Consider the following 27,214-nt stretch of genomic DNA (forward strand, 5'->3'; position numbering starts at 1 on the left):
AGGGGGGACCAGAAACCGCCACAGGGGGACCAGAAACCGCCACAGGGGGGACCAGAAACCGGCACAGGGGGTCCGGAAACTGCCAGAGGGGGGAACCAGAAACCGCCAGAGGGGGGGACCAGAAACCACCACAGGGGGGGTCTGGAAACCGCCAGAGGGGGGACCAGAAACCGCCAGAGGGGGGAAACAGAAACCGCCAGAGGGGGGACCAGAAACCGCCAGAGGGGGACCAGAAACCACCACAGGGGGGACAAGAAACCACCACAGGGGGGAACCAGAAACCGCCAGAGCGGGGAACCAGAAACTGCCAGAGGGGGGACCAGAAACCGCCAGAGGGGGAACCAGAAACCGCCAGAGGGGGGAACCAGAAACCGCCAGAGGGGGGACCAGAAACCGCCAGAGGGGGAACCAGAAACCGCCAGAGGGGTGACCAGAAACTGCCACAGGGGTCCAGAAACTGCCAGAGGGGGGACCAGAAACCGCCAGAGGGGGGACCAGAAACTGCCAGAGGGGGGAACCAGAAACCGCCAGAGGGGGGACCAGAAACCGCCACCACACACCCCACGTGCTCCTGTCAATCAGGTTTTGTCGGGAAACAGCCGCCCGCCATCACGGCTGCCTGGTGTGGGACGGCTTTCAAACCGCCACGGCCAAGGGGGAGCACTGTGACCCCCATCCCCCACCCCGTGACCCCCCTCCTCCGCAGGCAGAATAGCCCAAACTATTCACCTTGCGACCCTGGACACACACACACACACACACACACACACACACACACGTGGTACCTTCCCCACGCGTTGTCCGTAAGGCAGAGCGTGGGGTCGTTGTTTTAAGGTCGTGCTGATCACACCAGGGGTCCTCAGGGTCTCCCCGAGGGCACGGTCGCCTGCGTTACTCATCGATGGCGTTGCTGTCTGGTGGCCGGCGGTGACGGCTCTCTGTCCTCCTCTTAGGAACTCAGAAGCGAGAGAGAACATGTCCCCGGCGGGGCATTCCAGGTAAGGCGGCACCCTGAGCCGGCCGCCACCCCGGCCCGCGCCTGTCTTTGGGGGGACACGCGGGGACCAGCGGGGTGTCCCTCTGTGAGCACAGAGCTGCAGGTCATGAGGCTCCTGATGCACCGAAGGACGCCCTGCGGCCCCCGCCGGGGCCCATCCGGGGTGACTTCCCTCTCCAAGGAGGCGTCCGGGTCTGGGGGCGTCTAAGGCGGGCGGGCTTCTGGGCCCAGCTGGCACCCAGCGCTCCTGGGACGTCGGACGTCTTTCCGGTCCCAGGACTAGGTGGCCTTCTGCATTTCCAAGGAGCCCACGGGGCATCTTCCTTCCCTGGCCCCGGGGATGGGAAGATTATTGTCCCTCTCTGTGGGCACCCCTGGGTGACAGCCATAGCTGGGGAAAAGACATGCCTTAGAGATGCATTCACGCCGCCACCATGGGACCATGAAGTCCCGGTCCCCAGACACGGAGACCCCCCGCGAGCGTGAGCGTTGGTGTGGCAGCTCGCTTTTCAGGATCTGGCTGGCCCTGGGCCTCGGCGTGCTGGGCTGGACTCCCACGGACGGCAGGCCGGGCTCGGGCTCCCGCCCCAACATCCTGCTCCTCATGGCGGACGACCTCGGCATCGGAGACCTCGGCTGCTATGGCAACAGCACCATCAGGCAAGAGAGACAGGGTCCACTCTCCCCGTCAGGACTGACCGCGGACGCCCACAGCGTGTGGTGTCCCCAATCCCGCCGCCGCCTCAGCCAGCACGGTCCCCACACAGATCCATCCCACGTGTCCGTCATCTTTCATTTTTTAAACAGAGGGAGGGAGGAAGAGAGACAGAGAGAGAGAGAGAGAGAGAGAGAGAGACAGAGAGAGAGAGAGAAACATCCATGTGTGGTTGCCTCTTGTGCGCCCTCTCCTGGGGACCCGGCACGCAACCCAGCCTTGTGCCGTGACTGGGAATCGAACCGGCGACCCTTTGGTGCGCAGGCCAGAGCTCAACCCACGGAGCCCCCGGCTGAATCTCTTTAGTGGTTCAGAAGACAAGGGACGTGCCTGCCACAGCCTTTGGTCATTCTTAAGAACAACCTGCATGGGTTCAGGAGTGACCGGCACATGTTTATTAGAAAAGCTGTCTTGGTGGGTGGCTCAGGAATAAAACGACCCCCGGTGTCACCCGCAGGACGCCCCATATTGACCGCCTGGCGGAGGACGGCGTGCGGCTCACCCAGCACCTCGCGGCTGCCTCGGTGTGCACCCCAAGCCGGGCCGCGTTCCTGACGGGCAGATACCCGCTGCGATCAGGTGGGCCCGTCCTGTGTCTCTTCACGGGGACCGGCTGCCTTTACTTCCTCTGATTCAGCCGTTATAATATGGATCCTCCCGTGCCGTGCGAGAGAGTGGTCCGGGTCCCCCATATTTCAATCCTCACCCAGGGATATGTTTGATTGGTTTTAGAGAGGAAAGGGGAGAGAGAGAGACAGACAGACAGAGAGACAGAGAGACAGAGAGAGAGAGAGAGAGTCAACATGGGAAAGAGACATCAATGAGGTGCCTCCCCAACACGCCCCAACTGGGGATCAAACCCGCCACCCAGGTATGTGCCCTGACCGGGGATTGAACCGGTGGCCTTGTCTGGTGTACGGGACGATGCTCCAACCCACGGAGCCACCCAGCCAGGGCGACTGGTGGATCCTTGTATGTGTGCACACCCACCGTGAGGTGCTGCCTGGTCAGAGCCGGTGCCCCAAAGTGACATCAGGACAGTGAACTGACTGATCGATAGAGCCTTGTGGAGGAGGGACCTGCGCAGGGATTGGCCTGTCTGATGGCTTCCTGGGACGTGAGTAGCCGCCGGAGGAAGGACGTGACGTGTTTTATGCGAAGGGCCAGGTTAGGAAGTCCTTCTGGCTTTGAGGGCAGTGCGTGTTCAACCATATTGTAGCTTGGAAGCATGTATAGACCCTCCGTACACCCACGGGCTCGGTGTGTCCCCGGGAAACTTTATTTAGGAATGCTGACGTGTGAATGTCATACAACAATACACTTCTATTGTTTACATTCTTTCCTGTCCATCTGAACATGTGTGACCTTGTCAACACCTTAGCATCCCCTGGAGAGACCTTTCAATCCTTCCAAGTCACCCATCCCACCCCAAATCCACCGCTCCATAAAATCACAATCTCCAGCGATGGGGATTCGGACCGGGCGTCCGACTGTGTGCACGGTTCCCGCGTGATCGCAACGTGCACACCAGTTTAAGGACCACTAGCCTGTACCGAGCATTTGATGACATCCTCCAGCCATGTTTAATGCTTCCTTGTCCCCTTCATTCTGTCTGTTTCCAACCTTCACAGACCCGGACACAAAGTCTCCTCAGCGGCTTTTTCAATTCATGGATCATTTTATTTGCCACACACACACACACACACAAAATAGGACCGAGGTTGCAAGTGCGGGTCAGAAGTCCCTTTTCAAGGTAGTTTCAAGGGATGGAGAGTTTCACCCAACGACAGTCTAAATTTCAAACTCATCATGAGGATTAAACGCCGCCCATCCGTAAAGGACTGGGTGCGAATATCCATGACGTCTTAGCTTTTGTGCCAACATGGATGGGTCTAGAGGATATCAGGCTAAACGAACTCAGTGAGACAGAAAAAGACACACGCCGCATGGTTTCATTAACATGTGCCATTTCAAGAAGAACATATAGAAACACACAAAGCAGAAACAGCCTCTTAGATACAGAACACGGATGGATAGCTGGCTGAGGGGACAGGCTTGGGCCGCTGCGTGAGACGCTGAAGGGACCGAGAAGCACAGGCTGCAGGCACAGATCAGCCACAGGGACGTCAAGTCCCGCCCAGGGACACAGCCAATAGTATTGTCACAACTACGTGCGGGGCCAGGTGGGGACGGGAACCGTCAGGACACGGCTTGGTCAGGTCTCTGCATGTCTAACCACGATGTTGTACCCCCGACACTAATCCCATCGCATGTCAGCTCTCACTGAAACACTCCAAAATTACTTTTTAAGTTTAAACGTAGACCACGAAGGACACCGGGCAATGCTGGGTGCTAACATTTCTGCAAACATGACCGCCAGCAGGCATGGTGTCCAGCCGCGGCCAGCGCGTCCTGCAGTGGGCGGGCGTCCCGGGAGGCCTCCCGGCCAGCGAGACCACGTTCGCGAGGATATTGAAAGGCCGAGGTTACGCCACCGGACTCGTAGGTGCGTTCCTTTTCCAGCCTCCACGACGGTAATTTTCTCCAGAGTATATTCAGCTAACAGATTTGCAAGTGCGTCGGTTGTGATGCCGTGGCTTTCCCACCGGACAGAAAGTTTCACGCAGCCCTGGCTGGGGTGGCTCCGTGGATGGAGCGCCGGCCCGCAAACCGAAAGGTCGCCGGTTCAAATCCCAGGCAGGGCACAGGCCTGGGTTGCAGGCCAGGTCCCCAGTTGAGGGCGCACAAGACGCCACCACACACGGATGTCTGTCTCCCTCTCTTTCTCCCTCCCTTCCCCTCGCTCCAAAAATAAATTTTAAAAATCTTTTTTTTTTTTCATCAAGGGAAAATTTCACGCATGCAGCCTTGACGTGATGACCCAGGCTGCGTGGGGCAGAGTAGATGTTCGGGAAATAGCCACCCCATAATAAAAAACATTCCCTTTTATGTCATTTGACCCATTTTCCAACTATTTCCATGATACCGTTTTCTCGGTTTTCTGAATAGAAATGTGACTGCCCCGTCCCTCTCTCTGCTCCCGCAAAGAGCATTCTTACCTTTTCCTAGGTCCACGGACGCGGTCCTGCCTACGATAAAATAAACCGAAGGACACCGTCCATGCCTCCCAAGGGGTGACAAGCCGGGTGTCACCCCGACACTCTGTTTGCTTTTCAGGAAAATGGCACCTGGGACTCAACTGTGAATCTTCCAACGATCATTGCCACCACCCCGTCCGCCACGGATTCGACCATTTCTACGGCATGCCCTTCTCCATGATGGGAGACTGCGCCCGCTGGGACGTGTCGGAGAAGCGGGCAGCCCTGGAGCGCAGGCTACGCGTCGGGGCGCACACGATGGCCCTCCTGGGGCTGACGCTGGCGGCTGGGAAACGCAGCGGCCTCCTGGCCGGCTCGTGGGCGCCGGCCGTGTGGTCGAGCGCGGTGGCCCTCTTCTGCTTTATCATCTCTCATTTTGTGGGCGTCCTGATCGTCCACGCGGACTGCTTCCTGATGAGAAACCGCAGCATCACGGAGCAGCCCATGAACCTCTCGAGGACGACGTCGCTGCTCCTCGCAGAGGTCTCGTCCTTCGTCAAAAGGTGAGCGCCACAGGGCCGGCGTCCTCTTCCCGCGCTGGGTCGTGACGAAAACGCGCTCGGAGGTCTTCTCCTTCTGTCGTGGGTGTTCAGACGGGGAAACGCTACTGGGTCCCCAAAGACGTTTTCAGTCCAATGAGCCATGAGTGATGTCCCCTCCGCTCGGCCACAGGGTGTCCGTCCAAACAAGGGACAGTTCAGTTGGGCTCCCCTTTTCCTTCGGGGAGAAGCCCCTTCCATGAGCCCCCCAACCACCCCAGGCCCCATTTAACTAGCATCACCCGATGGATCGTCTCAAAACCCGTTACAAAAAAATGTCTACATGTTTTCAAATCTCCGTCATCGAGGCCAAGGTGCCCCGAGGTTCCCTTCAGACTAATTTCAATCTGAGCAACGGGGGAACTATGTCAAAGCGAGAGGGACATGAGGAAAGGTCCCACCACCCAGAGAGGCAGGCCTGTGCTCCCCAAGGGGCTTCCGGTAAAGCGGGGGACACCATCCAGCCCCAACTTCCAGCGATGAGGGTGTGGGCATGTTCTAGAACATTCTTGGAGAGGTCTGGATGGAATCTCCTGCTCTGCGTGTGAGGTAAGAAGCTGAGGGTTCGTTTGCACGTTGAAACAGGTGCGTCGGATGGGCCCCGATTCAGACTAAGGCCTCCGCCTTGGCGTCTGCCCTTGAAGAATTCGTATTAAAGTCTATGCCTCTCACATCCCCAGCTGGGGACCTGGCCCACCACCCAGGCACGTGCCGTGACTGGGAATCGAACCGGCGACCCTTTGGTTCGCAGTCTGGCGCTCAGTCCACGGAGCCACACCCGCCGGGGCTCATTGCACGTTATTTTTAAAGTGTGTTCTCTCATAAAAATGTCACGCCCTGAATTTCACCCACGACGCAACATCCCTTCTGCTATAAGCTTCGGTTTGAGGTGGAAACCCATACAGAAAGGATTGCATGAAATCAACGTCACATCACAGGGCCCAACTGATAGTCTTCCTTTCAGTGTGTCAGCAGGGTGTTGGGTATAGAAATTAATGCTATTCAAGCTGCGCAAAACCAGCATCGATTTTTCGACAGCCTTTCAAAGGGGAAGGTCACCCCGTGAAAGATACTCAAAGAACCGTCTTCCGTGTAGAGTTTTGCACGTTTGCTCCAGGTGGGCGGAGCCACCAAGACGAATATCTGAGGTCATTGCCATGGCTGTTCTGGGGCTCTAGCGCTCCCGTCTCCCTGTTCCCCAAAACACACGGACGCTGGCCCTGCCGTCTCTGTTTGCAGAAATAAGCCGGGACCATTCCTGCTGTTCGTGTCTTTTCTCCACGTCCACACGCCTCTCGTCACCACCGGGAAGTTCCTCGGGAGGAGCGCCCACGGCCTCTACGGTGACAACGTGCAGGAAATGGACTGGATGGTAGGTGAGTGGCTCTGTCAGGGCCTCCTCACCCAGCACGGGGGCCAGGGAGCAGGCACGCGACGGCGGGGCAGGTTAAGGGTACGCACAGAAGACCCAAGCGTGAGGATGACGACCTCGTGAGTCGTTAAGGGTCTAAAGTCCTCCAATGTACACCTGCCTATTTATCTCCCCGCCATGCCCTGGAGGTCCATCCATGAGGTCGCCCTTGCCTGGAGGGTCTTCCTTTTCACGGCTGCGTAATATTCCGCTGGGTGGCTACCGCCCACCTGCATGCAGTTACCCACTGACGGACACCTGGGTTATGGCAAACAACCGGGCCAGGAAGATGCATGTGAAGACGTCTTTTGTGGGACTTTGGACCACTCAGACGCACCGCTGGACGCTGTTTTTCTCCCACGGGTGTGCGTGGCCCGTTCCAGACTCAGCCTCCTTCCTTAACCTCTCCTGGTCCCTGTCTCTCTCTCTCTCTCTCTCTCCCTCTCGTAATAATCTTCTTTCTCCGTTTTAAGATTTCACTCCTTCTATAACAGACTCTTGCGGTTTGCGTCAAACTTTTTTAGAAGCAGAACAAGGGCTACAGAAAGAAGCATCTGTGTTAAATCAAGCATGCGCAGAACTCCACGATCATCTCCCCATGATCCTCTAACGCTGAAGGCTCCTTCGGAGGAGGCCCCCAATGCTAAAGCCCACGCGAATCATTTGGTGTAAGACCGTCTTCCGCTTGGACCGGCTCGGACGCCCCCGTTCTTTGCAGGGCAGATCCTGGACACGTTGGATACAGAGGGTCTGACCGGAAACACGCTCGTGTATTTCACCTCCGATCACGGGGGATCCCTGGAGGCTCAGCTGGGGACTAACCAGTACGGGGGCTGGAACGGGATCTACAAAGGTAAGGCTGACGGATCGGTCTTCGCTCCGGCTCCCGGCCCTGCCGCGGGGACAGGGTTATGTCCCTTAAGAGAGGCACCAAGAACCTTGCTTTTCGATTGAGGGCAGAAGGTACCCTGTCTCCCTCTCGCTTTGACTCTTTTTTGCTGGTTTTTAGTATGTTCACAGGATGGTATAACCATCCCCACTACTGAAACACTGAATATTTTCATCCCCTTAAAAAGAAACTCCGGTCCCCATTTATAATAACCCCTCATGTTCCCTTGCATCCAACCCTGGCAATGACTAACATTACCATCTCTCTGTATTTTCCTGTTCTGAACATTTTATGTAGGTGAAAGTATTCCATATGTAGTCCTGTGTCACTGTTCTTACTCAGCATAATGTTTCCTTCTCTTTAAAAAATTTTTTAAAATTTATCTTTAGAGAGAGGGGAAGGAAGAAAGAGAGGAAGAGAAACATTCATGTGTGGTTGCCTCTCATGAACCCCCCAGCCTGAAATCTTGGCATGTGCCCTGACTGGGAATCGAACCGGCAACCCTTTGGTGCACAGGCCGGCGCTCAATCCACTGAGCCACACCAGCCGGGGCAGCATACTATTTTCTAGATCCATCCATATTGCATCATGTATTTTGTCTTATTCCTTTTTCATGGCTGAGTAATATTCCGTTGTACAAATAGACCAGCTTTTGTACATCTGCCCACTTGGCAATGCACTCAGGTTTGAACTTCATATTCAGGGAGGATGGACACCCGTGGTGGCTGGATTCTATTCAAATTGGGACTCTATGGATTATAAAGGCATTATTGGATGTACCAACATGCCGGCCAAAGTGATGTGGCTGAAGAGTCTTTTAGCTAGAGAGTTTACTTTTTCATACCGGTGAATTTTAGTCTGACATTGGCTATGTGTTTAACAGACATCATTCTGTGACATACATAAAGGGGAATAGTCTATATAAATATGGACATCCTATAGGGCGTCTAACTCTTCCCCTAAAGCCTTTCCACGTCATGCACGTCTGTGTTTCTTCACGTGGTTTTGCCCACTGTTCCATCAGGCAGGTCGGTACCACAGTCCCATGAAGATTCTCCTTCCGTTTCTCTGACTCCCATCTGCAGGATTTAACACACACACACACGCACACACAGGCAACGGTAGCTGCGTGCCGACTGTCACCCAGTCTTAGCGACTAGAAACCCACGTGCCCCTGGAAATGGTCAGATCAAGGATGTGGAACTTTTAAGGCTCAGCCACAAAATTTAGAGGAGGCCCCGTGACCATCTGGGAGACACGGTCACGGTCCCCAAATGCTCCATGTTTTAATCTCTTCAGGGGCAAAATGGACTTTGCAGATATGACGAAGAATTCTGAGATGTCTATGCTCGGGCGTCTCTGTGGGTTGGAGGACTGTCCTGTGCACCAAAAGGTTGCAGGTTCGATCCCCAGTCAGAGCACAAAGCCAGGTTGCGGGTTGAATGCAGGAGGCGACGGATGGATGTCTCTCATAGTGATGCCTCTCCTCTCTCTCTCCCTCCCTCCCGTCCCCTCTAAACACTAAACCTATCCTCACTTCAGAATTTAAAAAAAAAGAATGTTGAGATGGACTATTATGCTTTCAACCGGGCAGGTAACGAGCCCCAAAGAATGCGTCGGATAAGTCAGAAGCTGGAGGGAAATGGTTTGCTGTCCGTGGCTGACATAGGAGGTCGACAGGCAAAATATAAAGCCTATAAAATCTAACCTCTGCCGGGGAACGATTGAATCAGAGGGAGGGAGACAGAGGAAGAGAGAACGGGGACGAGAGAGAGACAGACAGACAGACAGAGAGGGAGAGAGAATGTGTTTAAAAACAAGCAGAAAGGTTAAATCACAACTCATTTCAAACCCCCTCTTTTCTGCTCCTCTGTGAACACAGGTGGTAAAGGCATGGGCGGCTGGGAAGGCGGCATCCGCGTGCCCGGGATATTCCGCTGGCCCGGGGTGCTGCCCGCCGGCAGGGTGGTCCCGGAGCCCACCAGCCTCATGGACGTCTTCCCCACCGTGGTCCAGCTGGGCGGCGGCGAGGTGCCCCGGGACAGGTACGGGGAGGCGCAGGGGGGCACTCCCGGTGTGCTGCCTGGAGGCGGCATCGCTGCCCCACGGGGCTGCCACCGGTGCGAGGCCAGGGGTCGGGAAGTCAGGACCTGGGGAGACTCCAGGCCCCTCTCAATGCCCACTGGGGTCAGGTGTCCACTGCATTTTATACCCAAGAAATAGCCAATTTGTCTTTTCCCGGCTGGGAAGTGGGGCCCATCAAGGAGAACATCTAACGATCCAGCATAAGGAATCACTGTCACGTCCGGGCGGTACAGAAATTTTCTAGGGTTTCCGTTTTTCTTCCCTTAATATGCCTACAAAACCTGGGGAGAACGAGCCAGGAAATAAAATTATTTTCATAATTTTAACAGCCTAGAGATGAATACATAATTAAATTACGGAAGCCCCTCTATAATGTATACTTTATATAGTTTTACTTACTCCGTGTGTATATTATATATTGACATACGTTTAAAAATCATCCCCCCACAAAACGGTGTTCCAGCGACACGGTGGCTTATTTGGGGGTGCAGGGTCAGGTCGGAGGGAGGTAGCACCCCGAGCGAGCTGGCTGCTGCGGAGCTTTGCGTGGACGGTGTGCGGGCAGCTGGGGAGGCGAGCGGCCACCCCCGTGCGCCCTGACACTGGCCGAGGCTCGCGCGCGCGCGCCCCCCCGTCCGTGCGCCGCGCCCCTCAGTGCCCGGCCGCGCCCCGCAGGGTGACGGACGGCCGGGACCTGCTGCCCCTGCTGCTGGGCACCGGCCCGCGCGCGCACCACGAGTTCCTGCTGCATTACTGCGAGAGCTTCCTGCACGCCGCTCGCTGGCACCCGCGCGACCGTGAGTAGGCGGGGGTGACAGCGCCACGCGGGCTTCCGTCCCCCGCCCTCCGCGTGGGGGCGGCTGACCTCTCCCACGGGCTCCTCGTCTGCTCTGTGGTTGGATCCCCCCTCTTCCCAGCAGCTTCCTTCCAGCTGTTCCTCGTAGGGGGCGGCTGCTACCCATGGCGCAGGCGTTACATCGCGGGTTTTCCGTACACACGCGCGCACCCGCACATGCATGCGCGCTTGCACACAGTACTTTCATAGGCACGCGGACATGCACACGCACTGGCACACATGCACACGTACTCACATGCATGCGTACTCGCACATGTGCATGCGTGTGCAAGCCTGTCTCTAACCTAACAAGTCTGTTCTTTTCCCCCGGACGGCTGTTCCCAATCGAACCGGCGACCCTTTGGGGCGCAGGCCGGCGCTCCGTCCACGGAGCCCCACCAGCCAGGCCTCGTTCTATTTTTAGAAAGCAACATTGGAGAGGGGCCGGGGGCGAGGCCACTCTGCTCGGGAGTGGCCCGGCCTGCGTCAACCATTCAGTCCCAAGCGTCCTTGCTTGCGGAAGATAAAACCCCGTGATTCCCCAGCTGCCTGTAAACTGCTGTTAACTGCCGGGCCTTCCTGAACTATTCTGCCTCGGTTTCCCTTCTTCCACATGTCAAGGAGCCTCTCCGCGTCTCCCTGTCCTGCCTCCGAGGCCGTGGAGGAAGGTGTCGCCCCAACCTCCGCGTAGGAGCTCTTGGTGGCCCACGCCTGCTGGGCATGTGGGGGTGCCTCTGCCTCTCCTTCCCAGGTGCCAGCCTCAGCCACCTTCCTGGCTCCCCTTGTCCTTCTGTTCCTGAACCTCTGGGTGCCTGTGACCTGCATAAGGCCAGGCCACCAGAGTCCTGCTCTGCGCCCGCCCAGCGGCTGCCCGTGCAGGGGCGGAAAGGGTGCTACGGGGGGCCTGGGTCCTCCCTCCCAACACAGCAGACACCTCAGAACACAGGCTGGGGGGCACCTTAGTCTCTCCTGGCCAAGACGGCTCCGGGGCTGAACTAGGTCTAGGGGCAGCAGCTCTCCCCACCCACGCTTGCTCCTTCGTAGCCACAGAGTCTCTTGCAAAAAAATGTCACCGAGGACACCTACTGCTTCGGCAAGCCTCTGAGCAGGCATGGATGAAACTCCCGCGCACACAAGCTCTTTGAAGCCGCTTCATTGACGTGTGATTCAGGGGCTTAGTCCGCTGGGCTTGCCGAGACGGAACACCGCGGACCAGACGCGGGGGCGGGTCCACCGCAGACCCTGCTTCTCAGTTCTGGACGCTGGACAGTCAAGGCGCCCGCCAGCGTGGCTGGGACGCGGCAGGACCTCTCCTGGGTTGCGGCTGGATGCGTCTCCGAGGGGGGCCTCTGGCCTCTCTTCTTCTAAGAACATGAGCCCCATCCCAGGGGCTCCATCTGGAGAACCTCCTCTAACCCTAATCACCTCCAGAGGCCCCACCTCCCACCCGGGGGTCAGGCCTCCGATAGGTGAATTTTTGGAAGGGACAGACGCAAACACGTAAGGCAGCCCCGTTCACCTACCACGTTCACGTGTGCAACTCAGCAGCGTTTTGCACCGTCACAGGGCTGTATCACCATCACCACCGTCTAATCCCAGAACATTCTCACCCTGCAAAAGGAGACCCCGTCACCATCAATCACTCATGCCCCCATTCCCTGGAGACCACCAACCCACCCTCTCTGTCCATGGGTTTGCCTGTTCTGGATCTTTCCCATACACGGAATCACATGCCATGCACCATCCTGTGTTCAAGCTCCACCCACGCTGCAGCCTGAGCCAGAGCCTCGCTCCTGTTCAGGGCTGCGTACTATTCCACTGCGTGGCCATGCCGATTCTGTTTCTCCATTGACTCTTGGGTGGACGTTCCCCCCATTTCCCACCCGGGCCTCTGTCCAGCAGCACACCCTATTTCTCTCCACTACCCTCTGCCATTCTTGTCTCCCTCCAGGAGGAGCCGTCTGGAAGGTCCACTACGTGACTCCCGTCTTCCACCCAGACGGAGCGGGTGCCTGCTACGGGAGCGGGGTCTGCCCGTGCTCCGGGGACGCCGTGGTCCACCACGACCCGCCTCTGCTCTTTGATCTCTCAAGAGACCCTTCCGAGGCCCACGCCCTCACCCCGGCCACGGAGCCCTCGTTTTATCAGGTGGTGGACAGAGTGGCCCAGGCCGTGGACGAGCACCGCCGGACCCTCAGCCCCGTCCCCCTGCAGCTGGACACGCGTGGCAACCTGTGGAGGCCATGGTTGCAGCCCTGCTGCGGTGTGTTCCCCCTGTGCTGGTGTGACCGCGAAGGGGGCGCGTGAAGCCCAGCAGCCGGGGAACCCTGAGTGGCTGGGGCCTGCATTTCCTCACTGGGGACCGAATAAAACGCCCCTGTGAGCTCCAATCTCCCGTGTGGTTGGAGAAGAAAGAGGCCCGTTGTAATCAGAAAGGAACCAGAACGCCACAGACGCCCCCAAATCAAACGCACGGCGAAGAGCTGCCCACGCAGGCAACAAGCCAGGGACAAGCAAAGTCCCTCCCGCTACTGGGTTTCTTCACAAAGGACCCCAGCGTCCTCCGCGGCCCCAGAGCTCAAGTCCCACAGTAACGTGCTTCTTCGTCATACGGGTCTGTACACACCAAGGGGGACGAGGGGCCGCGGTGCGCGCTGGCGGGCACCCCATTAAAGGGCGTGGGGTTATCATTTCGACATGGATGAGGACGTCGTGTTTTTCCGGTTGGAACCGTTTCCAGGGGACGCTCCTTGGTGCGCAGACGCCCCGGTGATTCGGGGAAACCCAGAATTCGGGAGGTGTGCCCAAATCCAGCCCGGATTCCTCAGCTCCTCCTCCGTCCCGGTCTGCCTGGGAGGGGGGCGGCCACTGGAACCGGCAGGACCCGGGAGAACCGGTTTCAAAGATTAACTCCCGGAAGGCCCAGGAGGTTAAACGGATTAGGGAGGGAGAGGCCCCACCCCGCAGATTATACAGCCCCGGGGGTGGGACTCGGGCGCCCAGAGCTCTCGGGGCAAGGTCCTGCGCGTCTTGCTGGCTCAGCGCAGTGGGGCCCATGGGGCAGAGGGGACGCGCCACACCCGCTGCCAGGTGCGTGGGACCCCGGGACACAGCCCTCACCTCGGCTTGGGGCATGGGGTGGAGATTATGGGAAGAAAGAAGAGGGGAGTCCAGGGTGAGCGTGGGTACCCGGGGAAGAGTGGGCTTCCGGACGCGGCACAAAAGAGCAGGGGTGTCGACAAAGCCCCGCCCCGCGGGGTACGGAGGCGGAGTGGAGGAAAAAGGAGGAAGTGGGGGGGGGGGGGAAGGGGAGAACGTCAGAGCCAGGCCGGCTGGGTCCGCCCCCCGCTCTCCAAGACACGCCCTCGTGTGGAGTGCCTGCCGCCTGACCTCACTCCACACGCGCCACAGCGCCACGGCCCGCCCCGCGCTCCTCCTCCTCCAACACTCGCACACGCCCGGTGCCCCCACAATACTCCCCAAGACACCCCATTCTCCCGCCACACCCCGTCCCGTCCGGGGCCACCCCCGTTTTGGGCCCTGCGGTGCACGGCCATCACTCCCCGAGTCTCCGAAGGGCCGTCGCACCTGGGCGCCGTCGCGGAATGCGGACAGACCGGGGGCCCTGCTCGGGACCCCAGGATACGCTGGGGCTGACAGCCCAGAGCCGTGGATCGCCGCCAGGGCCACACCGTAGCCTCGTCCCTTCGGGTTATAGGGCGAGGAGAGCCTGGGATCCGCCCCGTCCGCTCCAAGTCCCCTTGCGCAGGGTCGCCCGTGCGCTCCGGACGCCCGCGGACAACGGGCCTTTCAAATCCTCGAGGGATCGGTACAGTCCACACGGCTGTGCTGTATCTCCGGGTCCTGTCTGGGGTGCTTTTAACATGTGAACGCCCCTCCGCCCCGACCCTCCCGGGCCGCCTGCGTCATGGCGCACCGAACTCCCGGGACTCTGAGCCCCTCCGCACCGGGAAACGGAGGCGGCGCCGCCCTGAACGCGCGTCACCCTCCTAACCCGCCCTTCGGTGACGCTTCTGGGGCCCAATCAGGCAGTGGCGGGAAGGAGGGGCCTGGATTCAAAACAAACCAAGTTTGGCACACCGGCCTCATCTAGGCTTTCGCGGTGCGTGTCCTTGGGCAAGGCGACGCAGTTCCTGCTTAAGCCCTGAATTAGTGGAAAAGCGCACGGGTGACCGGCGAGCTGGTTGGAAAGGGTGACTTTTTATTTTATTTTTTTTTGAAATATTTTATTCATTTTTAGAGAGAGGGGAAAGGAGGGAGACAGAGAGGGAGAGAAACATGCCTGTCTGGTTGCCTCGCGTGCGCCCCCAACTGGGGGCCTGGCCCACCACCCAGGCCTGTGCCCTGACTGGGAATCGAACCGGTGACGCTTTGGTTCACAGGCTGATGTTCCGTCCCCCGAGCCACACCAGCCAAGGTGGGAAGGGTGACTTTTCATTCCAAAGTATAGACATCCCTGCACGCCGTTTGCGCTTCTCTCCAGGGGCTTCTGGCCGGCGCTGGTCACGCTGTGTCTGCTTCTGAGGGCTCACGAATTCAAAGCAGCGGATGCCTTGCCACCAAATATCCTGCTGATCATGGCGGACGACCTTGGCATCGGGGACCTCGGTTGCTACGGGAACCACACACTGAGGTACCCGGGCTGGTGGTGTCGCTGGTGGGGCTGTGAGGGGGTGTCTGCATCCATGATGCAGTCAAAATCTGTCTGCGGAAAGGCAGCGATTCTTGACTATGTCAGATCTCAACACTGAAAAAAAATGATTTTTCCAGAGGGAAATAAGTCCCCTTCTCCACAACATGGGACTATGGTGGGTTGGGTGTCTGCTTCCTTTGCTGCCTGAAGAACTGGCCACGCACGGGGGGATTAAAACCACAAGAGTTCATCCTGTCTCCGTCCCGGAGACCAGGCGTCTGAGGTCCAGGGGTCCCAGGGCCGCGCTCCCTTCCCAGGCCCCAGGGACGGTCCTTCCCGCCTCTCCCAGCTCCGGGGGCTTCAGGCGTCCCTGGGCGGGGGGCCGCGTCCCTCCCGTCTCTGCCTCTGTCTCCGCGTGGCTTCCCCTCCGGGTCTGCGTCTCCTCTGCCGTCCCTTCTAAGGTCACTGTCCCTGGACGCGGGGCTCCCCTGATCCAAGACGGCCTCCTCTCAGCTCCTTTATTTAGTCTCATGTGCAAAGGCCCTGTTTCCAAGGAGGGACTCATGCCGGGACCTGCCGCAGCTGGGAGTACATCCCCTTCCTGACAGTGACGTGGGTGCGCTTTGCTCAGGACCCCCAACATCGACCGGCTGGCTCGGGAAGGCGTGAGGCTCACCCAGCACCTGGCGGCCGCCCCGCTCTGCACCCCGAGCCGAGCAGCGTTCCTGACCGGGAGACACGCTCTCAGATCCGGTGGGTTTCTTTCTTTTTAGGTTTTATGTCTTTGTCGAGGGACGTGAAGGGAGAGAGAGAGGGAGAGAAACGTCCATGGGATGGATGGATGGATGATGGATGGGTGGATGGATGTGCGGATGGATGGACAGATAAAGAGACCGATGATAAATGCGTGGATGGATATAGATGACGGATAGATAGGTAGGTAGGTAGGTAGACAGACAGACAAGCAGACTCCCGGGAAGACTCCGGGCCTCTCAGCCTCAGCCCTCCTGACGTTTGGGGCCGGGGGCTTCTCGTCGATGCGTCTGTTCGACCCACAAGATGCCATGAGGACCCCCTCCCTCCAGCCTTGCGACCATCAAAAGCCACGCCAGGCCCGGCGAGGGTCCCCTGGAGGGCCGGGCACGCTCCTCCCCCGTGGCGAGTGCCCACAGCCGCCCAAAGGATCCGAGCGAGTGCTCTCTGCTCCACCCCACAGGCATGGACGCCCACGACGGGTACCGGGCGCTGATGTGGAACGGGGGCTCGGGCGGCCTCCCCCAGAACGAGACCACGTTTGCGAGAATCCTGCAGCGGCGGGGCTACACCACGGGCCTCATAGGTACTGCGTTCCCCCGGGGGAGCCGTGGCTACCGAAACCGCGGTCCCTACGGCGGGAGAAGGGCCCGTGTCCGAACCCACATTTGGTGCCCAGACTCCCTTGGGTTGTTTCCAACGTGGGAGGTGTTCACGGACGTCACCGTCTCGGCAGATGGGCCTCTTCTTCTCCCTGGATGTGCCAACGCCCTTTTCTCCTTGAAATCTCTATCCTTCCTTCTCTCGTTCCGACGTCTGTCCTGTTCTCGCTGTCCCGCGCGTCTGCGGTCCTGGGAACAGCCCGGAGAGCCCAACGAGGGGACCCGCGTCTGACAAGGACGGCACGGGTGCGTTTTCTCGCGTGACGGTCTGCTCCTGTCCCCAGGAAAATGGCACCAGGGCCTGAACTGCGAGTCCCGCACGGACGCCTGCCACCACCCGCTGGCCCACGGCTTCGGCTACTTCTACGGCACGCCCTTCACGCTGGTCAACGACTGCCACCCGGGCCGGCCCCCCGAGGTGGACGCGGCCCTCAGAGCGAGGCTCTGGCGCTACACCCAGTGGATGGCCCTGGGCGTCCTGACCACGGCCGCGGCCAAGGCGTCCGGGGCCCTCTCCGTCCCCTGGAAGGCGGTCACGGGGGCGGCCGGCCTCCTCTGCCTGTTCTTCGCCGCCTGGTACGCCAGCTTCGGCTTCGTGCGTCGCTGGAACTGTCTTCTGATGAGGGACTATGACGTCATCCAGCAACCCATGGTTTTGGAAAGAACCACCGGTCTTCTGCTGAGGGAAGCGGATTCCTTCCTTGAAAGGTCATTCACCCACTTTCTTTCTCGGCTCGATGTATTTTTCCATGACAGGGGACATTCCATATCCTGTTACTATCAGCCGTGCGGCCGACTGGTTAGACGTTTATGTCCCTTACCAAGGGATCCCCCCGATATCTCCAGCACCCGCCTGGCCCCACGCATAGTGAGCACCGTCTTATTGACTGTGTTCCCCGGGGTGGACCCGTGACTGTTCTGTGAACACCAATGTCCCTTCACTTTCTACAATCAGCCCCCACCCCGTGCTCTCGGGCCACCACCGGTCTGTTCTGTGTGTGTGTGCATCTGTTTCTGGGCTGTTGGTTTAATTCTTTTGCTTTGTTTTTTTTTTTTTTTTTTGATTCCACACATACGTGAGATATTACGCTCTTTGTCTTTCCCTGTCTGACTTACTTCACCGAGCGTAACGCCCTCTAGGTCCATCCATGTTGTCGCCAAGGGTAAGAATCCATCCTTTTTCATGGCTGCGTAGTATTCCCTCGTGTGAACGTACCGCGGCCTCTTCATCCACCCGCCTATTGATGAGCACTTCTGTAGTTCCCATCTCTGGGCGACTGTGAATAATGCTGTGATGAATATAGGGGTGCCTCTCTCATTTTGAATTAGTGTTTTGGGTTTCTTCTGATTAGTAGCCAAAAGTAGAATCGCCGGATCAAGAGGCAGCTCCATGTTTAGTTTTTTGAGGTAATTCCATGCTGTTTCCCAGAGTCGCTGCCCCAGGCTGCGTTCCCACCAGCAGCGCACTAGGGTCCCCTCTTCTCCACGTCCTCGCCGACACTTGTTCTTCGTTGATTGGTTGATGACGGCCGTTCTGACAGGTGGGAAGTGGTGTCTCATTGTGGTTTTACTTTGCATCTCTCTGACGGCTGGTGAGCTTGAGCGTCCTTTCCTATGGCCGCTGCGCATCTGAAAGCATGACATGGCAAAGAAGAGAGGAGTTCTCAGGGCATCTGCATCTCTTCATCGTCTTTGGGATTTTGAAAGCAAAACTCTGGGCCGATGGGTTGGAGGGGGACCGGTCTCCAAAACGCAGGTCCCTGCTCCAACGTCACGGATCCCATCGCCCCGGACCCGGTGCCGTTGTACTTGAAGGGTGTTTCCCTCCTTCCAGAAACCAGCACCGGCCGTTCCTGCTCTTTGTGTCTCTGCTGCACGTGCACGTCCCTCTGGTGACCACGGACGCGTTCCTCGGGAGGAGCCGGCACGGCCTGTATGGGGACAGCGTGGAGGAGATGGACTGGCTTGTAGGTGAGTCAGAGAATGTTGACAGATGGGCCCTTTGACGATGAACCAGGTCACAGAACAAGAGAGAAGAAAGGAGAGCGAGAAAATCCTGCCCCGTCATCATGCGCGCGCTCCTGGGGTGTCGGCCATGCCTTCTTCTATGGGCGCAACGTCACCCTCCCGCAAAGGCCACCCTGGAAAGCCCTCACGAGATGCGACGGGAAGGGACGCAGAGTCCTGTCTTCCGGGACAGCGGCCCAACGTCGCTTTCCTTCTGTGGCCTCAAGAGACCAGAGCGATGGCAGACGGTTAAAATATCGTAGACGTGACGTTCCTGGCCGTCCGGGACACGGTTCCCCCGAAAACAAGGGTTTCGAAGGGAGAGGCAACCATGTGTGTTTGTGATCAGTGAGAACAGCTGGTGGGGAAGCAGTGACCGACATGGGGTCCCCGTGAGGACACACGGGGGTGGCGTTGACGAGGAAGGGAAGGGACCGTCACGCCCGCAGCAGGAAGGCGGGGCTGGGGTCGCAGATACCAGGACGTCGTGACGCTGATTCTAAACCACGTGCGTCCTGCTCAGCCCTGGGCTCACCGTCCCGTCGTCACTGCGTCTGCTTCCTCGTCACCTGTGCAGGCAGCTCTTTGGGACCCAGGGCAGCCCTGCACCCCATGCGGAGGTCCCTTTGTCCCGTGTTCACATCCGCAGGTTGGAGGCCCCCGACATGCCGGGCAGCCCCTCTGGGTCTGAATTCCGGCTGCATTTTAAAAGGGGCCCCGTTTATGATGCTGTTTATAACAGGGTGTCTTGAGACAATTGCCACGAGGCTTTGGGTCACGTCAACAGGCAGATGACCTCAGCGCAGAGACGTGGGTGGCAGGCTGTTGTCTCAGCCTGTATTTCCGGGGCCCCAGATTTCCTTATGCTTTATCATCTAGACTTTCCACGATTTCAGCGTCTGGGGGGTCCCCATGGATAAAGCAACTGTGAGCTTTGCAGGGCTCTGTCCTGATGCGTCCTGGCCGCCCTATGCCACATGCCACATGCCAGCGACCACGGAGGCTCAGAGTCCCGGCTTTGTCCCGTGCGGACAGGGACCACCAAGATCACCGTTGCTCAGCACATTTCCACCTTCACACACTTACAGACACGCAACCATCGCCAACACGCCATGGGCAGCCTATCGGCGGAGTGTGTTCTCGCGTTCTCTGAACGGCGGTCACCTTTGTAAGCAAGATTCCGATGCCTCCGGCGTCGGAACCGCGAGCTCCATCTCCCCGTGTCACGCTCCTGTTCGTAACGGTGGCCTCCTGGGGACCGCGGCCCCTCTGGGTGACTGTCTATAGCGAGGGCTGGCTGTTCCCGAAACGGGGACCGGGGCTCCGTGCCCTGACCCCGTTTTCTTCCCTTGCTCCTGACATGGCCCGTTTTCCGGAAAACAGGTGAAATTCTCCGTGCGCTGGAAGAACGCGGTCTGGAAAACCGCACGCTCACGTATTTCACCTCCGATCACGGGGGCCACCTGGAGGCAAGGGACGAAGGACTCGGGCAGCTCGGGGGATGGAACGGAATCTACAGAGGTAAGGCCGACAGACGGACGGGAGGGGCCCAGTCCACATACGTGACCGATGCCCGCAGCCCCAGTCATGCCGGCGGCAGATGCTGCAGGAGCCAAAACGAACGAATTCAAGGCGTAGTTTCGGGGTCTCTACTCTAGACCACGTTGTACCTCAATGCCGCAGAGAGAGAGAGAGAGAGAGACACCTGCCCTCCCCTGAAAGGGCCTCCATTTCTATAGAAGGGCGATACCGATAATTAAGCTAAAGTCACAAGAAATCTGGTTCTAAATGAAAGGCGGAACCCAAGCGGTGCACATGCTCTTCTTCCGACAGAGCGCCTCAGGGGTAGGGCATAATTCCTTTCCATGAGTACGTTGATTTTTTTTTTTTTAAGTCTGATAGAGTTTAAAAAAAATAGGGGTCCCATCTTTGCTGAAATGCATTGGGAACCCCCCAAAGCAAGACAGGCAGGGCATTGGAAGTCACTGAAATGGCATCAGAACATTGACTTTCCCGACAGGCCCTCCGCGCTGAGCTTGGACGCCGTGACTTTTCGCTTTGTTGGCTTTATTTATCTGGCTTCACCTCTCATATATCTATCTATTATGCTTCTACCTTCTCTACCACCCATCCATCCTTCCATCCATCCATCCATCATCCATCCTTCCTTCCATCCATCCATCATCCATTCATCCTTCCATCCACCCATCCTTCCATCCATCCATCCATCATTCATCCTTCCTTCCATCCATCCTTCCTTCCACCCATCCATCCTTCCATCCATCCATCCATCCACCATCCACCCATCTATCCATCCATCCTTCCTTCCATCCATCCATCATCCATCCTTCCTTCCATCCATCCATCATCCATTCATCCTTCCATCCACCCATCCTTCCATCCATCCATCCATCATTCATCCTTCCTTCCATCCATCCTTCCTTCCACCCATCCATCCTTCCATCCATCCATCCATCCACCATCCACCCATCTATCCATCCATCCTTCCTTCCATCCATCCATCATCCATCCTTCCTTCCATGCATCCTTCCATCCATCCATCCATCTGTTCTTCCTTCCATCCTTCCATCCATCCATCATCCATCCTTCCTTCCATTCATCTATCCATCCATCCATCCATCCATCCATCTGTTGTTCTTCCTTCCATCTGTCCATCCTTCCATCCATCCATCCACCCATCCATCCATCCATCCATCCATCATTCATTCATCCACCCATTCATCCACCCATCTATCCATTCACCCATCCATCCATCCATCCTTCCATCCATCCATCCTTCCATCCATCCATCATCCATCCATCCATCCATCCATCTGTTCTTCCATTCATCCATCCTTCCATCCATCCATCCATCTGTTCTTCCATTCATCCATCCTTCCATCCATCGATCCTTCCATCCATCCATCATCCATCCTTCCATCCATCCATCCATCCATCCATCCATCCATCCTTCCACCCATCTATCCATCCACCCATCCATCCATCCATCCATCCATCCATCCATCTGTTCTTCCATCCATCCATCCATCCTTCCATCCATCCATCCTTCCATCCATCCTTTCATTCGTCCATCCACCTGTGCATCCACTCACCCTGTTCGTCTGTTTCCCTGGAGAACCCAACAAAGTGGAAGAAGTGAGACAGACGTGAAACACGAGGCCTTGACCAGCCGTTGCTGCCGCGACGGTGCCGGTTACCTGAACACGTGAGGCTGACCCCCTTCGCACGGGACTGGGGACCTCCGTCCTACAACCGCAATGAAGGTGTTTTTCCAACACCCCGAACAAGCTTCGAGGTGAATTCCTCCTCTGAGGCTTCATGTCGGAGCGCGGAGAGCCGGCGCCTTGCTTTCAGATGCGTGGGACCCAGAGCAGCACCCCGCGGAGCCCCGCCAGACGTCCGCCCCCCCACCGACACCTCCTGCCCGGCCGCCATTGGACGCTGCCCTGGGGGAACTACAGCAATAGCGTCACAATGAGAACCCCCGTACGGAAGCACGTATTGATCACGGTCCTGTTTCAGTCTCCCACCATGCCATGCTCGCCCTCATTTCCCTACCGGGAGTTCCTCAGGAGGCGACCGTGCGGTTCATCGTTACCTGTATGTTACGAAGAAATACTAGTCGTCTGTGCTTAACCGCCGTTTGCATTTTGGCGAGAGGTAGACGGGACGCCCTCCCATCGCCACAGGCCCCTGGCGGGGGTTCCCCTTCCACAGGAAGGACTTGGACGGTCAGGGAGAGAACGCAGGACAGCGGGGACGCTGCGGAGCTCAGAGAGGAGGAGGAGGAAGGAGGTCCCCAGGCCCCATGCCCACTCCGTCCAGAAAAACAAGAAAGAAAAACAGATGAGGACCCCTGCGTGTTTGTGCAAAATCCCAGGGATGCCTCTGAACAGATATCCCTGTCCTGTGTGATGGGGGATCACAAAGACACCCCGAATTTCACGGGGAAAGGATGGGGACTCCAGCTGCCCGGGGCGGGGAGGGCATCACAAGGTTCTAGAACAATCACTGTGGCCAATTTTGGGAAATAGCAGCTGCCCCATGGGCAGCTCAGCACGGGGGTGTCTGTACACAGACAGACAGACACGTGCATGGAGGTGCATGTCTCGTTTGCACAATCTGCTCGGTCCTAACGGCATCATTTCCTTCCAGGCGGCAAAGGCATGGGCGGCTGGGAAGGCGGCATCCGCGTGCCCGGGATATTCCGCTGGCCCGGGGTGCTGCCCGCCGGCAGGGTGGTCCCGGAGCCCACCACCCTCATGGACGTCTTCCCCACCGTAGTGCAGCTGGGCGGCGGCGAGGTGCCCCGGGACAGGTACGTGTGCGGCGAGACCCCGCTCCCCAGCTCTGGAGATGGTTCAGATTGAGGGGGAACACAGACCACGTGAGAACAGTAAAAAAGAAATTGCACCTCCTCCAAGGTCAGGGACACATCACTGTGAAGTAACCCAGCGCGGTAAAGCCTAAGATCCCATAAACTACGGGGTCAAGCTCTCGGTTCCGCAGTTTTAGTGAAATTTTAGGCCGCTCCTTATCCAGGGGGAGAGACATGAACTTGGTAGAACGGGAGCCCTGGAAAGACGTTGCTCCATCATTTCCTGAGATGCCGTTCCGCCCACGTGTGGGGGAAGCTACGATACTAGGATTTAAAAATGATTTCTCGCTGGGAGACGAGCCCTTGGGCAAAGGGTCCGTCTCATACAAGAGAAAAGAGAATAGACATCGATATATCGTTGCTTACTCCTCACCCAGAAATAGGCTTGGACAGGAAGGGGCAGAGAGAAAGAGACAGAGATAGAGAAACATCGCATGGTTGCCTCGTGGACGTACCGCGACTGGGGATCGAACCCACCACCTAGGGACGTGCCCTGACTGGGAATCGAACCTGCGACCTTTAGGTGCTCAGGACGGTGCTCTGAGCCCAGCCACGGCTCTGAGCCAATATGTGGATCCTTTTATTTTATTTCAACTCATGCGTGAAATAAACACTCTCGTGTAAGGGATGATAGCATGAGGTGCCCCGCCCCCCGCAGCCGTCATCACAGAAAAAGCATGTTATTCGTTTTCTTTGTTTACGAGACGAGAGAAAGCCGCAGCCCGGGTGTGTGTATGTGTTTGCAGGAGAATAGAATGAGATTTCTTTTGAGAAAGGGACTCACGCCGTTGGAGACGCGGACAAATGGACGTCCCGTGTCAGGCCGGCAGGCTGGACGTGCAGGCAGAACTTCCGTGTTGGCGGTGGGGCTGAATCCCATCTTTTCCCGGAAGCCTCGGTCTTTGCCGTGGGCAGCCGTCACCTGACCGGACGCGGCCCGCCCTCGTCCTGGGGGCCGCTGTGTGCTATTCGGCGGCCGCGGCCGTGGGCACCGGCCAACTTACAAAACACCTTCATTATAACACGCAGACTAGGGTTTCACCAAACGCCTGGCCAAGTGCACGCAGAAAGGAAACCATCGCAGTGTGGGTGCCGTGAAACGGAAAGTAACACGTAGCTCCCAGGGCTTTCCTGCTGTAAGAAGAGGCCCTACATCTCTACGTTAAATTCAGGTTACGGCGTTTCCATGATTCTACCATGTTTGTCAGGAAGGACCTGCAGGTGCCATGCCCATCCGGTCATACGTGTGACAACATGTGGAATGTGTCATGGGCCTGGGTGGTGCTGCTGGGATTGGAGACCTTGTGTTAACATCCAGGGTCAGAGTGGCGTGTGTGTGCGTGTGTGCGCTCTGTACACAATGCTGCGTAACAAACGCCCCTGGGAGGTCATGCCTTTGGGTCTTCCTACAACACTCTGTGTCCTGCTCAGCCGCCTGCAATCCGGTGGCAGGTCAGGGACATGGCGGTGTCTGCCCCACGCTCTGTCAGCTGCGGCCCCCGTGGCCTTGGGCTTTCTGCCCAGCTGCAAAGCGCCGTCCTAGGGGCCCTGGTCTGATGCCTCCCTCGTGTCTCTCCCCTGAACCAGGGTGATCGATGGCCGCAGCCTGCTGCCCCTGCTGCAAGGGACCGCAGACCACTCGGCCCACGAGTTCCTGTTCCATTACTGCGGGACGCATCTGCACGCAGCGCGGTGGCACGACAGGGAGCGTGAGTCCACGCCGGCCCGACAGTGGCGGCTGCTGTCTGGGAGGGTCCTCCAGGGACATGGGACCAAGGGGGAGGGTGGGTATGTAGGTGGACAGACGGATGGATGGATGGATGAGTCAGTGGGTGGATGGATGGATGGAGGGATGGATGCATGGGTGGATGGATGTAGGGATGGATGGATGGGTGGGTGGGTGGATGGAGGGAGGGATGGATGGATGGAGGGATGGATGCATGGGTGGATGGATGGAGGGAGGGATGGATGGATGGAGGGATGGATGGATGGGTGGGTGGGTGGAGGGATGGAGGGATGGATGGGTGGGTGGGTGGATGATGGATGGGTGGGTGGATGATGGATGGGTGGATGGGTGGATAGATGAAAGGAAAGATGGATGATGGATGGATGATGGATGGGTGGATGGGTGGATGGATAGATGGATGGATGGAGGGATGGATGGACGGGTGGATGGATGGGTCGGTGGATGGATGGATGGATGGATGGATGGAGGGAGGGATGGATGGACGGGTGGATGGAGACAGAGAGAGACGTTCTGAAGAGCTGACTCCCGTGGCTGTGGGGTAGCAAAGGCAACCGTGCCGGGCAGGCCGGAAGCCTGTATGGTGTGGACGCTGCTGTCTCGAGTCTGCGGGCTGGACGCTGCGGCAGAAGGTCTGTGCTGTTCTTGGGAGGCAGGATGTCCTCCCTGGCGCCGTCCGCCGTTGTTCCCTTAAATTCTTCAGGTGATGGGATGAGGCCCACCCACACGAGGGGGGACCATCTGCTTTACTCCATGTCTCCTGATGTGCATGTTAAACTCATCTACCAAAAAAACAAAACAAAACAAAACCACCTTCACAGTGACAGCGAGGCTAGCGTGACGCGACACGCCTGGGCCCCGCAGCCGGGCCGCGCACACACGGGACATTCGCTGTCACGGAGCAGACCCTTCCCTCCACAGCCGAGAAGAGCCCCTCAGTGTCTGCAGGAGGCCCCTAGCCAGGGCCCCAGGGGTGGGTGGAGGGATGCGCGGGCTTCCCTCCGTGCTGTGCCGTGACCAGCTTCCTGAGGGACCACGGGTCCCAGTGCGCCCTGGGAGGACATAGCAAGGCCTTTGCCCTCCTTGCCTGCCTGCAGACGTGGTGCCGCGAGGAAAGTAGGGCCAAGGGGAAGCATATCGCAGGGGTACCTGGGATTCTGATCCCCGCTGAGCACTTTGGAATGAGTCCCTTTGCTTCTCCGTGCTGGGAGCACAGCACACGCATGCACATGCACACGTGTGCACACCTGTGCAGACAGCGCACGCGTGCACACCTGTGCAGACCAGCACATGTGTGCACACCCATGCACAATAGCACTGCAATCGTGTGCACATGTGACCTGTGTCCATGCACAGCGGCACCCGCGTACAAGTGTGACACGTGTGCCCTGCCTGGGTGTGCGCACGTGGCACATGTGTGTGCATGCCTGCACGCAGATTTGGCAGTGTGGCTGCCTCACGTGCGCCTCTGCCCTTGCTCTCTCCCCTCTCCCTTTCTCTGAGTCACACGGGAGGTGACGACCGTGGCCCAGCACCGGTCCCTGACCCGGGCGTGTGTGCTCCGCGGGGCTCCTGCCGCCCTGACTGCCGCCCTGTTTGCGTTCAGGTGGAAGGCTCTGGAAGGTCCATTACATGACGCCCACATTCCAGCCCCAGGGAGCCGGGGCCTGCTACGGCCGAGGCGTGTGCCCCTGCTCGGGGGACGGCGTGACCCAGCACAGCCCCCCTCTGCTCTTCGACCTCTCCCGGGACCCTGCGGAGGCGCGGCCCCTGTCCCCCGGCGCGGAGCCCCTGTTCCACGCGGTGGTCGCCAGGCTGGCCGAGGCGGTGGACAGGCACAGGGAGACGCTGAGCCCGGTGCCCGGACAGCTGTCGCTGAGCCGCATTGTCTGGCGGCCGTGGCTGCAGCCCTGCTGCGGGACCTTCCCTTTCTGCGCCTGCGACCTGGACGGGGACCGCGAGGACGCGTGACCTCGTGGGATCCACATGGCCGCCCTCAGAGAGCCAGTGCATGAAACGGGCCGGCGAGGACGTGGAGAAAGGAGACCCTCGGGGCACAGTGGGCGGGAAGGCAGCCCCTGGGGAGACCAGCGTGCAGGGTCCTCAAAACACTAAAAATGCATCTGCCTTCTGACCCAGCGACCCCACCTCTGGGAACAAATGCTGGGAACCCCAAAACAGCAATGAGAAATGATAGGCACCCCTCTGTTCATAGCTGCGTTATTAATAACACCCCAGACGTGGAAACGGCCCACGGGTCCGCCCGTGGCTCCGAGGATAAAGACGATGTTATTTATCGATATTATATGCACGTCTGCCCTGGAATATTATCCACTCGCGAGAAACAAGGAATCTGTAAAGAGCAGAATAGAGGATCACATGAAAGGGATATGAACACTAAAATAAGGGGGGGCCCCTGGACAATG

General features: G+C 58.2%; 2 protein-coding genes across 2 annotated transcripts; both read left to right on the plus strand.

Moving 5' to 3' along the window:
- The first annotated feature begins 1,250 nt into the window (after positions 1 to 1,250).
- Positions 1,251 to 12,876, plus strand: ARSL (arylsulfatase L). The gene is made up of 9 exons (XM_090264178.1): positions 1,251 to 1,657; positions 2,170 to 2,291; positions 4,096 to 4,218; positions 4,890 to 5,313; positions 6,589 to 6,725; positions 7,479 to 7,613; positions 9,532 to 9,694; positions 10,410 to 10,531; positions 12,521 to 12,876. The coding sequence occupies exons 1-9, from the start codon at positions 1,413 to 1,415 to the stop codon at positions 12,874 to 12,876; spliced, it is 1,827 nt and encodes a 608-aa protein (XP_090120304.1). The 5' UTR covers positions 1,251 to 1,412.
- Positions 12,877 to 13,376: 500 nt separating this feature from the next.
- On the plus strand, positions 13,377 to 26,940 carry ARSD (arylsulfatase D). The gene is made up of 10 exons (XM_090265125.1): positions 13,377 to 13,659; positions 15,074 to 15,223; positions 15,855 to 15,976; positions 16,440 to 16,562; positions 16,923 to 17,346; positions 18,473 to 18,609; positions 20,029 to 20,166; positions 22,822 to 22,984; positions 24,632 to 24,828; positions 26,395 to 26,940. The coding sequence occupies exons 1-10, from the start codon at positions 13,625 to 13,627 to the stop codon at positions 26,757 to 26,759; spliced, it is 1,854 nt and encodes a 617-aa protein (XP_090121251.1). The 5' UTR covers positions 13,377 to 13,624; the 3' UTR covers positions 26,760 to 26,940.
- Positions 26,941 to 27,214: the final 274 nt, after the last annotated feature.

Source organism: Furipterus horrens, unplaced genomic scaffold (assembly GCF_987537825.1).
Source record: "Furipterus horrens unplaced genomic scaffold, mFurHor1.1.pri manual_scaffold_17, whole genome shotgun sequence".
Taxonomy (NCBI): Eukaryota; Metazoa; Chordata; class Mammalia; order Chiroptera; family Furipteridae; genus Furipterus; species Furipterus horrens.

Coding starts and splice junctions, on each gene's coding strand:
- ARSL (XM_090264178.1), top strand. CDS start 1,413: ATGCATTCACGCCGCCACCATGGGACCATGAAGTCCCGGTCCCCAGAC. Junction 2,292..4,095: donor CAGATACCCGCTGCGATCAG/GTGGGCCCGTCC, acceptor GACCGCCAGCAG/GCATGGTGTCCAGCCGCGGC. Junction 6,726..7,478: donor GGAAATGGACTGGATGGTAG/GTGAGTGGCTCT, acceptor CGTTCTTTGCAG/GGCAGATCCTGGACACGTTG.
- ARSD (XM_090265125.1), top strand. CDS start 13,625: ATGGGGCAGAGGGGACGCGCCACACCCGCTGCCAG. Junction 22,985..24,631: donor GGCGAGGTGCCCCGGGACAG/GTACGTGTGCGG, acceptor CCCCTGAACCAG/GGTGATCGATGGCCGCAGCC. Junction 24,829..26,394: donor ACATGGGACCAAGGGGGAGG/GTGGGTATGTAG, acceptor GTTTGCGTTCAG/GTGGAAGGCTCTGGAAGGTC.